A 12,118-nucleotide genomic window follows, 5' to 3' on the forward strand; every position below is an offset into this window, starting at 1 on the left:
AGAGCACAAATTCTGAGTATGGGTCACCATACTTGGCTGAATGTCATGTCACTTTCACTTTCAGTGTTATTTTAGTATCAGTGAGATAACAGTTTGAATTAGCATTTATTTTAATATTTTGCATTTTCATTTTGAAATTTTAGCAAATTTGCTGTTTTTGACATTAAACTTGAATGAAAATGAGAAATTTTTCTTTGAAAGCTGAAATAAATTGTGTATGTTTTTTTATATTTTATTTGTATTTTTATAGAAATGCTTAATTTATTTCAATTAACAATTGTATTTTATTTTTGTGCTGTCAAACGATTAATCTAGATTAATCGCATCCCCCCAAAAAAGTTTTTGTTTACATACTATATGTATGTGTACTGTCTTTATTTATTATACACACACATACAGTATACATATATTTGGAAATATTTACATGTATATACATTTATATTCTTATATTTTATATTATATATAAATATATATTAATATAAAAACGGCATAGGAATTGGAAAAATAGCGACTGTTTCCAAACAGGTTTTCTGAACACCCATATGCCACAGGCCGAATAAAAGACTCAAATTCATATTGAGGCCCTTGTGTGGTACCTCTTTAGAAGGTTTCCGCAAAACATCTCCAACCCCGCCACCGCTCCTTAGACCGTGGCTCAAGACAGTGACGATACACATGAGCAGCGAGTCGCACGTCCTCTCCTTATCCTCAATCACAACAGCAGTCGACTGTACTCCTACAGCTGCAGGAAACAACACGTCAATACGCAAATAACAAATAATGGATTACTGCGGAATGTTCTACAGAAAGCGCTCAGACAAAAAGGTTGCATACATGCAAATCTTGAAGCAGAAATAGCATTTGTGGTGAAACGCTTTCCTAAAATAAGATCCAAATTTATCAGACCATAACACAAAAAAACAAAATCTCATTCAAAAACGTCAAAGATAATTTGCAAACAAATACAGAACTATTTATACAACTAAATTTGTATATTTTCTAAAGAAAACGTCAGCGGTGCTAGCTACGATTGCGAACGTGTTTCTAAAGATATATATTTTAAAAATAAACGCAGTTTTTTTTTTTTTACTTTCTATTTATCAATGAATACTAAAAAATTTATGACAGTTTCCACATACATATAAAAAAATATAAACAATCTGAAGAATCACTACAGACTCTTGAAATTTAAGCTTTGCCATAATCTTGTTCTTGTTAACCCTAAGTAACCCTGTTTATGAGAAAGAACAATGCTAGTCTCAAACTGGCTTAAGTGAAGTCTTTCAATGTTAACTGATGTGCTAAACAAGGTAAGACACATTCACAGGAGCAGACATGCCACGCGCCGCAGGTTCAGAGGGTTCAGACTGGCTGATCAGCTCCAGCGATCAAATTAGTCTGGCCTTACATCTTAAATGTGCACATTCTCAAAGACCTGCCTGCAAATCCGAATTAGACTGGTCTGGACTTTAACCCCAAACCAGCATGAACCTGCTGAACATTTAGTGCCTGACTGTCATTAACCTCCGACCCCAAACATCACCCACATAACCTACCAGGGATTCTCTCCTTTCCTCGTCTCATGACCAGGCCATACCACTCAGATTTAACTAGAAGTGTGTGTGTGAAGGAGAGAGTTGTGAGTGATGGGGTCCATACCATCCGCCATGGTCTCCGTGGAACAGTTCTCCTCTTTCCTACACACCGCACCTGCCAGGAACTCTCCCATCTTACTGGCAGAGTGCTCTGAACACAGGGAAAACTGCAGATTAGGAGCTATAAATTGTTACTTTTAAATCAATATTTAAATCAATATTTAATTATTAAAGTATAGTTGTTATATTATTATAATATATGATTCAATATCATTTTAGGTTTGGGGTAAGTAGAATTTTTCTAATGTTCATGAAAGTATCTTATGCTCACCGAAGTTGCATTTATTTGATCAAAAATGAAGTAAAACTGTTATATTATTACACTTTAAAATAATGTAAAATAATTATTTTAGAAATAAAAATTCTGAATATATGATGCAAAGCTGAATTTTCAGCATCATTACTCCAGTCTGCAATGTCACATGATCCTTCAGAAATCATTGCCGATTTGCTGCTCAAGAAACAATTATTATTATTTTCAATGCTGAAAACAGTTGTGCTGCTTAATATTTTTTTTGGAAACTGCTATACGTTTTTTTTTCAGGATTCTTTGAATTGAATGATTCTTTGATTCTTTTTGCAACATTGTCATTTACTGTCACTTTTGCTCTATTTTATGTATCCCCACGGGCTAAAAAAATTAATTTATTAAAAAAAAAAAAATACCCCAAACTCTAAATGGTAGTATACAAACATTTTTATCAGATTAAAATATGGAGAATTATATTTTTTTAGCATAACACTAATGGGATTCAAGAGTGAAATGACAACTGTTATAAATATAGTGTCAGAATGCAAAAAAAACAAAAACAAAGTAATTACTGGTTATAAAAATAAGCCTCATTTTGTATGATCATAACATAATTTCTTATATCTTTCTTTTGATTTTAGGATGAACTGTAGGTGTTTTTGCGAAATAACCAGCTACTTGTTTTAAATCTGACCTGTTGCATGAAACAACAAGAGATTTCTCATGTACAATGTGGACTGCCACGTGTTGTTTAAAGTGTAATTTTCAGACTTCAGACTTTTCATCGGATAGAAATCCATCTGTTTTTCTCACCAAGAGTTTTATTGGATATCCTGTCCACGGTCAGAATGAAGTCATCCTTGAAGATGATATATCCAACAATGGAGAAGAGGTAGACCAGGATGAGAGCCAGCACGGCGGTCAAAACGATCGAGCGGCCATTCCTGGTTACGCTCTTGATGACGTTTAACAGTGTCTCTTCTCGGTAGATCAAGTCAAAGAGCTGGAGAGAGAGAGTAAGATGAGAGTATGTGTGTTTGTGTGTGTGTGTGTTTACAGTATACGTGACGGTGAAAGTGTGAGAGGTCAGAGTTAGAAGAGACGTCCCTGTGTGAAAGATGGGAATGTCTGGTGGAGTGAGTGAAAGTGTATGTGTGTATTACTCACAAGCAAGCTGTAGAAGAAGACATGAACAAAGACTCCGAGGCTGCATATAATGAGGTAAAGCAGATGATACAGGAACTCAACATCCATGATCATTGCCTTGTATCCTCTTGTGAATGTACCGCGATTTCCCACGAAACTCATTAGAAAAATCACTTTATTGCACACCTGAAAACACAACCATAGCATTAAGAGATTTTATTGGAGTGACAAATTGTTTTGTAATATTTTGAAATGTAATCTATATTTGGTCAAATAAATGCAGTCTTGGTAACCAAATCCAAGTAAAATACTTATTTTAGTGTTGCATGTACAAAAAGATTAGTTTGCCCAACTAAAGATTTGGTATTATCTATTCAACCTCATATTGTTCCAAATCCACAGTATTTCCTGCTACATTTAAGAGATGTTTTGAATGCATGCATGTGAGAAAAGAGCAGCATGAACACTTTGTTTAAGATGATTTGGAACTGATATTTGGTTTGGATGCATACTAAGTGTGCATACTATTAGGGGAAAGTGGAGTTATTGTGTTAGCCAAGTCCATTTTAACATCGGCCTGTGAAAAGCCGTGTGAAATCCCCCAGTGACGCACGACACACCTCAGTGCAAAACACACGAGCTGCCCTTTAACAACACTGCTGGCCCGACGAGTTTTGGCAGAAGACTGTCATTCACTCACATTGAAGGCCCCGAGAAGAAACAGTGTGGGCTCCAGGCCGACTGAAAATATGAGGCGTAATATTGTGGAAGCGATGAGCGCCCGAATCCCATGAGGCTGGGGTAGAACTATAACTATGGCCAGTGAAACCAACATTGCCACCCAAAGCAGTGCAGAGAGGTGTGGCTCCAGGGTGCCTGAGGAAAAAGAGGTAAACACGTTTTAGTTCCATCAATCATGCTCTGGGATAAAAATACCGCAGAAGTGACATGTTATCATGCCATCTGTCACGGTTACAGCGTCAGCAATGCTACAGGCCTCATGTTCAACTATCTCAGGGAACCAACTTAGATTCTGATAAAAAATCCACAGTGTGTTTCTGCAAGTTGTGTCATTTTTAGGTTGTTTCAACATGTACAACCATCTTGAGCTGCATGATTGTGGACGTATGAAAATGATAATTCTGTCATCACTTGCACTCATTATTCTTTCTTCTGTGGAATACAAAAGAAGTGAATGAGGACTTATGAAATATTTTATAATTAACATTACAAACTATTTTGGCTTCAGAAGACTTGTTAACTTTCAGTTTCTTCAAACCTTATTTTGTGCTTCACAGAAGAAATTAGGTCATATGGGTTTGGAACAAAAAGATTTTCATTTTTAGCTGAACTAACTAGTAAAATTGATGAATAACAGAAATACAGATGCTAAGCTAAGATTTTATTCATGATCATTACCCATGACTGCACAGCATTATCTGAAACTGTGTTTCTGTACAGCAGATCTAAATGGGATTCCCTAAAGTACTTGCAGTTTCACATGTTGAACATGTTCAGGCACATTCTAGCTCTCAAGGGAAAAAATTGAAAAAAAGTTACATAACACATTTGAATATGTTAAGGTTTGATGAAGCTTTGTAATAAGCCACCCTGGCATTGTTATTCATCAATGAAACGTACAGTACAGCAAGGTCTTATATTAGTGGGATTGCTAAGCGGGTGTGTGTGTGTACGCAGAGAAGAAAAATGAGGCCAGTCGGATTTGCAGGATCTTCACAGAGCCAATGGTTCCAGTTCGCTCGCTCACTCTCCCGCCAGCTAGTAGACCACATGGACAGGTGCTTGTTACATAACACGACGTGCTAAAAATATCCCAGCTGAAAGATGCATGAGCGTCAAGTCTGGTACTGAGCAAGGACGGACTCATGGCCGAGCCGAGCTGGGGTTTGGACCAACAGGGCTGGTGGGCGGCCAGGAAATTTTCAGAATCGAGGACGTCAAAGGCTCTGTTCCATTCATTTCCACAAACTTACACACACACAAACAGACTGCACACTGAAACTCTCGGATTCTAAATCTAATTTAAACCTGGAAATAAAGTTTTAATAACACAAAGAAACAAGTTAAATATTTGTGATTCTTATGTCTAGGTTACTAATCAAGTAAATTTGAGACACTGATCATGTGACTCAGATTTTCTTCCAGTGAAGCACAAGATTATTTTGGAATCTTTTATCAATATATGCTGGCGAACTTGATCATCAGGCTTTGATCATGTCCACCTGAACACCACTGTCAATCAGACAAAAACAGGTACACTGAAAATTTTATTTGTAAAGAGATGGTTGTAAAGAAAAATACTGAATTAAATAACATGAAAATGTTTATCACTGATATAAAATACTAATATAGACTGTAGAAATTACAAATAATAATAAATAAACAAACATGCACACATAAACAAATAGCCAGTAGTCTCAAAAGTTTGGCCACAATTGCAACTGAAATTGAGGTCAGGAAGAATGAAACTATGCATGAAAGACTGTAATGTCCATTCACTCATACCTCAAAGTAACATCTGTTTCTTAGGCACCATAGAAATATAATTGCAATGTGCATGTACCTTATCTATAACTGACAAGGAAGTGGCTATAATTTTACTTTAAAGCCCTAGATCTCCCCACAGCTGTAACATTTATGCTATGCGTCCCTGTGCATTGAGGTTACACACACTGACCTACTTCTGGAGCCCTCATTGTGTTTGAATGGCAACATTCTGCCAGACTGGGCAGGAGGGAAGAAACATGCCTCTGCGCTGCTCTTACACAAATTCTAGAATTCTGTAGGGCCTCTTGCTTGACCTTTACAAATACTGTACAGGGAACTACTGAACTCTGCAGAAGGCATTTTTTAATCGGCTTTAGAGGTGCTGATTGTTCTTAAATGTGCTTATAAAAATGTGTCGGAACACAAACGATTTTGAAGTGCCCACAATGAAAGCAAAAAATTAAGCGTGAAACAACCAATAAGAACTAATACGTACAATGAAGAAGGGTTGTGGGCCGTTAAGAAATCACTGTAAATTCAGTTTTAAATTTGTGATTACTTGTATACATTTAAATTACATTCATAATAATATAATGGTTGTTTTTTGTGCATAAGTGCAAATTATAATAATAATGTATCATTTAACACATATGAATACACATTTGATTAAAAATAATAATAAATAACATTTATAATAAAAAAATAAATATTAAATAACCAAATAAATAAATGAATAACAGGTGAGCTATGAATGTGGAGAAAAAAAGTTTCTCTTTTTATAAACTCATGGCCTTGACTTAAGTACAGTTTTCCATGCCAGTGGCATATGCAACTATAAAACTTTGGAAAAACATTAGACAATCAAACAGCAAGTGTGGTACAGAAGGAAAATGAACTACTGAACTACTTATACAATTCTTTGTTAAATATCAAACAGCCGATTATAAATATTTTGTCAGTTTACCGATTGTTTTACAGCCATGTTTATTGCAAAGAAAATATTTCAAATCCACCTTTAACATGTCCTTTATCAGCTTTTATTGGTTTGCATTTCAAATCGTGACCTATATTGAATATGTACCAGAGCTCTTATTGAATGTGTCCAGAGGAGCCTTTTGTTTTAGAGATTTCAATTAAAGGCCAAAAAACTCATGTGCGCTTTGAGAAAGGGAAAGGCCCAAAACAAAAGAGCCCTTGGAGCCTGACCCCAGCCTGAACAATGCAGGGTTTATGCCAGTCACAAGGTGGCACTTATGCCAGTCACAATGACAGGACAATCAATGCTTAACACAACAACCGAAAAGAGCTAAATAAACAGAAAGGCCTAAGAAATATTCCGTGTTTGTACTTACAGTACAACATCACTTACATTAGGATGATATCGATCACAAACTTGAACACAAGCAGCAGGTACTAAAGCTGTGATGTAAGACCACTGACTTTATCTGGGTCTCTGTTTTCAGGGTCAAATCTCAGCTCTGACATAAACAGGTGTCATATTCCTTTGACATGTATACAAACAGGCTTCTGATCAGAAAGAGCAGGGAGGAGAAAGACAGTCTTAACAGCTTATGAGATTAGGGAAATATTGTGAATGTTAGCTCCGGAGTCAGGTGACATGTTACACGAGTGATCTCAGATAACAGGGCAAGATCAATAATGAGGTTATGCACAAAAGTTATGCTGATCGCTACGACACCATAAAGAACATACACGCTTGTGGATCAGAAATGCTTTCCAATATGTCTGAAGGTAAATATGTATCTGTATTTTAATTTTTGTTTACTCATATTTTTAATCATGCATTTAATCATTCTTGACAATAAATATTCAAATATGTAATTAATATTTTAATATTTCATTTTATACAATTAATACATTTATTTAGGGGTGCACAATAAATATTGGCCAATAATTAATGTGCATCTCGTCATTAAAGCCTATTCAGTGTTCAGTGATACCGTATTTTCCGGACTCAAAGTCGCACTTTTTTTATATAGTTTAGCTGGTCCTGTGACTTATAGTCAGGTGCGACTTATTTATAAAAATTTATTTGACATGAACCAAGAGAAAACATTACCATCTACAGCCGCGAGAGGGCGCTCTATACTGCTCAGTGCTCGTTCTTGGTTCTAAATAAATGCGACTTACAGTACACTGCGACTTATAGTCCGGAAAATACGGTAATATCGTCTAATTAGTGGTAAATTCCAGCATTTGCATGATTTCAAATAGAGCAGCTGTTACTACATAGAGCTGTTGTTAACTGACGCGCGACGTGGATTTTGAACAAGGATTTGCGCAGCTTGTCAGTTAACAAAGGCTCTGTGTAGTAACAGCTGCTCTATGTGAAATCACGCACCTGATTGAATTTACAGCTGATTAGAGAACCGGCTTTACTGACGAGATGCGCATTAATTATCGGGCGATATTTATCATGCACCCCTACATTTTATTAATTGATTATATGGAATAAACATGGATATATGTAAAAACTGTATGCTACTGAAGTGGGGGGGGGGGGGTTAAATCATACACAATGAATTAATTATATAAGATGTGTTACGACAGAAGAAAGGCCAGCAGCGTTTTTGTTGGAACTCTGTTATGTAGGCCAAATTATGTCTTTCAGGGGCTATGTGTGCTGAAAGTAGGTCAGTGAAGTGTCAAGTTCCAGCATCTGTTACTGAATGCGCTCAATTACTTCCATGAAAACAGCAATCTGTAGTCTAGCAATGTATGCAAAGTTCAAAGTTATGGTTGGTATTCTTACAATTACAGAGCACTGTCTACAGATCACTAGTATCCAGCTTGTTTGGAACAGAGATTAGAAATAACCCTTTATTACAGTAAAATGTATAAAATAATAAAATAATATTACACGACTTCAGAAATTTCTGTATATATATATAAAAAAAAAAACACTCACCTCCACGGACTCCTTCCAGTGGATAAAAGAATGCTACCAACAGGTTCATAAGGACGGCGAGATTAAAGGAGATGCTGCTCCAAAAGGACATATTACGGGAACACCAGTACAGGATGGGCTGAGCTGGAGAGGAGGAAGCAAGTCAAAAAATTCAATTCCAAATGTTAAGGAACATCAACACAGCACAATTTGTACCTTTCCAGAGTGTTGCTATTACAAAACTAAAAGGGTTCTATACTATGCCCCTGATGCACACCATGTCAGAGCTCCACGTACATGGTTCTGGCACAAACACAAACTGACAGATTTCATTTGAAACCATTTGCTGTTATTCAAACAAGCACCAACTTTGGCCAAGTGTGTAAGTTCTGTGCCACTACGGGAAGCAATCTGTTTGAGTACTAACACAACAACATTGGTTTAATCCAACTGCGTGAATTTTAGAGCAGGATCGCCTGGTAGTCTGAACAACAGAAGATGGCATCATTTGAAATAAGTTTGAAAAGTCATTGTTTGTAATTCTGTTTGGTTTTGGTAGTAGGTCTGAAATTGCACATTGCTCCCCTTAAAACTGCCTATTTCACCCTATACAAAACAAAGTAAATGCACTGTGGTTTGAAGAAAGAAACTAATTTCACGTAATACAACAAGGCTTGCTGGGATGGAATAACAGATGATGTCACTCACAAGTTCCACGCAGTACTGCTTATCTTTTACTTCTTCCAAGTTGATTTTTAGGCAATTAATCACATTCTGTCATTTTACTGCCTTCTACTAAACATGAGGACAGTTGTGTGTTAGTTTCCATCGCGACCTCAATGACCAATTATTTCTGAATGATCTCAAGATCAAATTTTATCCAGCTGACCATGTGCATTTTCAATTACATCCAATCAGGAGAATGTCCAATTCACTAACTTTGTTAAATCTAGTATTCCTTCAAAAACTGTTTTTCTTTAGTTAAGTTAAACAATGTTATTCCCAATAAAGCATGTATTGAATGAAGATAGAGGCTGTTTGTCAGTTGTGCAGTTTTAGAGACATGCAACCATCACCATCTGCACCTAAAATTGAAGTCTAAAACCGTAGAAATAAGACCAAAGAGTTCAAAGAGATTCTTAGTGCAGCCAAACCATATACGAGAGCTCGCTAAACCTCAACCGCCACCTTTGTTTTGACCCATGACTCTCTGAGGAGTCTAATTGGAGGATTTAGTTTCTAAGCTATGGCTATTTTGACAGGGGGTTTTTGTCTGAAAAGAGGAACTGGAGGAGGGGACTTTCACACACAGGCCGCCACACTCATGACTTGGGGTTGCGGCAATGGAACGTTGCTTCTACTTTGATTCAGCCAGATAAAAACCTTCACATGGCATTCATAGAGGTTTATTACGAATGGAATTCACACCCTCCTTTTTATTCACACCCTCCTTTTTAACTCATGACCAAAAGACTCAAAGATACAAACAAGAACTGTGGCCAAATGTCCAATACAAAAAAATTGTTGTCGCAAGCCTCTCCGTCTGTCGAATTGCTTTCTGACACCGTTCTGATTCTTATCTTGCAGGTTTTATCTTGTTATTGCGGTTCACCTCATACTCTTCCTGTCTGAGAACTCTTATCCTTTTCCAGATAACCCATTTTCTACCATCCTTGCCTGACTTTTCCAAATTGTTTTCCACAGAAGCAGATTTATCGAAATTTGATCATGAGATCTTTTAATGCGACAGTCAAAAGTGCGTGGGTCCTGGGTAGTGTAAGAAATTTTTGGTTCCTCCAATATCCTTGTTTTTGTTGTTGTTGTATTTTTATATTCTAATACTTTGAAATTGCCATTCAGTGTGGCCATTAACCCACACTGACTTGCTTTAAAACCAGCAGGTTTTAAAGTTTGGTGCAGAGCTAGTTGGAAATGGTTCCAGATTGGTCACCAGCACCAGGTTGGTGGAAAATGGGTTAAATAATTAATTTTTTGCCATCATCTGTTTGTTTGATCCCTCGCTCAGCTTATTTCCATAATCAGCTTTTGTGATGTAAGCTGCCATGTGTGTTTGTTTGGGATTCATTCATACTTCTCCCTGACCCATCTTTCTTCCTTGTTTCCCAAACCCTCAAGCACACATTAAACCAAAATCTTATGAAAACTTAACATAATTTTTAATTATAGGTTTATTCTTACATAAGTTAACATTTACACCCCCTCCCCTCAGCCCAGGTTTTAAGGGGTCAGGGTGAGGCAGGCATCCCAGCACCAAAAGACCATTATTCTACATGAATAGAGCCCTGATGGGTCCCTGGACACTCTGGGAGTGGAGAGGGTGTGTAAAGTAGCTTACTAGTTTACAGAGGAAGGGAGTGCGCACGCACAAGGCACGGAGTTTGCGTTACCAGTGGCCTCTTGAGTACCTCGCAGCTTCTTCTGCCAGTTCATCTCGTTGAAGAGGTCTTCAGAGCGTAAGAAGAAGTCATTGATCTTGCTGCCCTGCTCATCGCGCTCTGTGGTGTAATAGACGCGGAGCTTGGACTCCTGGGTTAGGAACTCGCATATGTTGGGGACGGGAAAAACAATCTGCTCCATTGTGCGATCCAGGCGGATGATCTTTAAGAGAAATAAATGCACATTTGGCTACATTTGGTGGACACTGGAGGTTATAACTTACATAGTTGATGTTTTGGTTTTGTCTTGTTGCCTTCTAAAGGTGTAATCACAGTAGTGAAATTTCAGTTAATTTTTTGAAAGGTAAAGAAAGGTCCACTGTCCAGCGTCAATAGTGATGGCATTGCTTTAAAAAATATGATCAACGTCATGAATTTATGTGACAAAATTAAACAGGAGACAAAACTACTTATTTTAAGCAATAGTTCACCCAAAAATCTTTCTTTAATTACTCACCCTCATGTCGATCCAAACCTGTAATACCTTCGTGTTCACCACTTGTCATATGGACTATTGCGGGTTGTGAATGACATGAGGGTAAGTAAATTATTCTGGTCACTACAAGTGTCTTAAAACACAAGTCTATGGTTTTTCTTTTGCTCTTTTTTTGTTTTTGCTAGGTGGAAACTGCAAACCTGATCGCTTGGAAAAGATCGCTTCATGTCTGTAGTAATAGTTATGCTTGTGTACTCAAGTCTATGGATGGTGGATCCGTAACGGCCACCACAGGGGAACACCACTGACCTCGATTTGGGCTGTGTGTTTGGCGTAGTACTCCAAAGCTTCATCCCCCTCCCCGTACGTCCCTCCTGGCTTCAGCATGGCCTGGAGTTCCTTGTTGTGTCTGGCGAGCTGTGGGTGTATGTGGAAAAAGTAATGATACTGTGTTTGTTTTCATTGTGACAGTGTATATATGTTGCAATGGTCCGTCTGGCCTTGTTGTTTAGCTCATAACACTCTTTACCGTCAGCGAAAGGCCAACGCCTGTCTGAGAAACGCTGGTTCGAACTGAAGAGTACAATCCTGAGTTCATAACTGTCCAATAGGTAGGTTACTGTTAATTAATGACATACTTAATCTATGAATGTTTCAGAATATGATGTCAAATGTGATGTCAAATGTTCTGTATTGTTCACAAAAAGGTTTCATCCTTAATCCTATAATATACCATAGCAATCATGCCACCCAATCCCC

At 37.4% G+C, this 12,118-nt stretch overlaps 1 protein-coding gene across 15 annotated transcripts in view; it reads right to left on the reverse strand.

The window, feature by feature from the left end:
- Nucleotides 1-12,118, reverse strand: part of LOC132126567 (inositol 1,4,5-trisphosphate receptor type 1) — a 136,477-nt gene that overhangs the window by 17,212 nt on the left and 107,147 nt on the right. For 8 of the 15 annotated variants that reach the window (XM_059537895.1, XM_059537892.1, XM_059537894.1 and 5 more), the window contains 8 exons: nucleotides 11,669-11,776; nucleotides 10,855-11,086; nucleotides 8,489-8,611; nucleotides 3,752-3,927; nucleotides 3,073-3,237; nucleotides 2,719-2,908; nucleotides 1,660-1,746; nucleotides 597-742 (listed from right to left, as the gene is read on the reverse strand). In XM_059537895.1, the coding sequence (XP_059393878.1) occupies nucleotides 597-742; nucleotides 1,660-1,746; nucleotides 2,719-2,908; nucleotides 3,073-3,237; nucleotides 3,752-3,927; nucleotides 8,489-8,611; nucleotides 10,855-11,086; nucleotides 11,669-11,776 (1,227 nt within the window). The remainder of the gene's footprint in view (nucleotides 1-596; nucleotides 743-1,659; nucleotides 1,747-2,718; nucleotides 2,909-3,072; nucleotides 3,238-3,751; nucleotides 3,928-8,488; nucleotides 8,612-10,854; nucleotides 11,087-11,668; nucleotides 11,777-12,118) is intronic. The other 7 variants (XM_059537901.1, XM_059537900.1, XM_059537902.1 and 4 more) reach the window with 1 other exon arrangement.

The sequence above is a fragment of the Carassius carassius genome, chromosome 44 (assembly GCF_963082965.1).
Source record: "Carassius carassius chromosome 44, fCarCar2.1, whole genome shotgun sequence".
Lineage (NCBI taxonomy): Eukaryota > Metazoa > Chordata > Actinopteri > Cypriniformes > Cyprinidae > Carassius > Carassius carassius.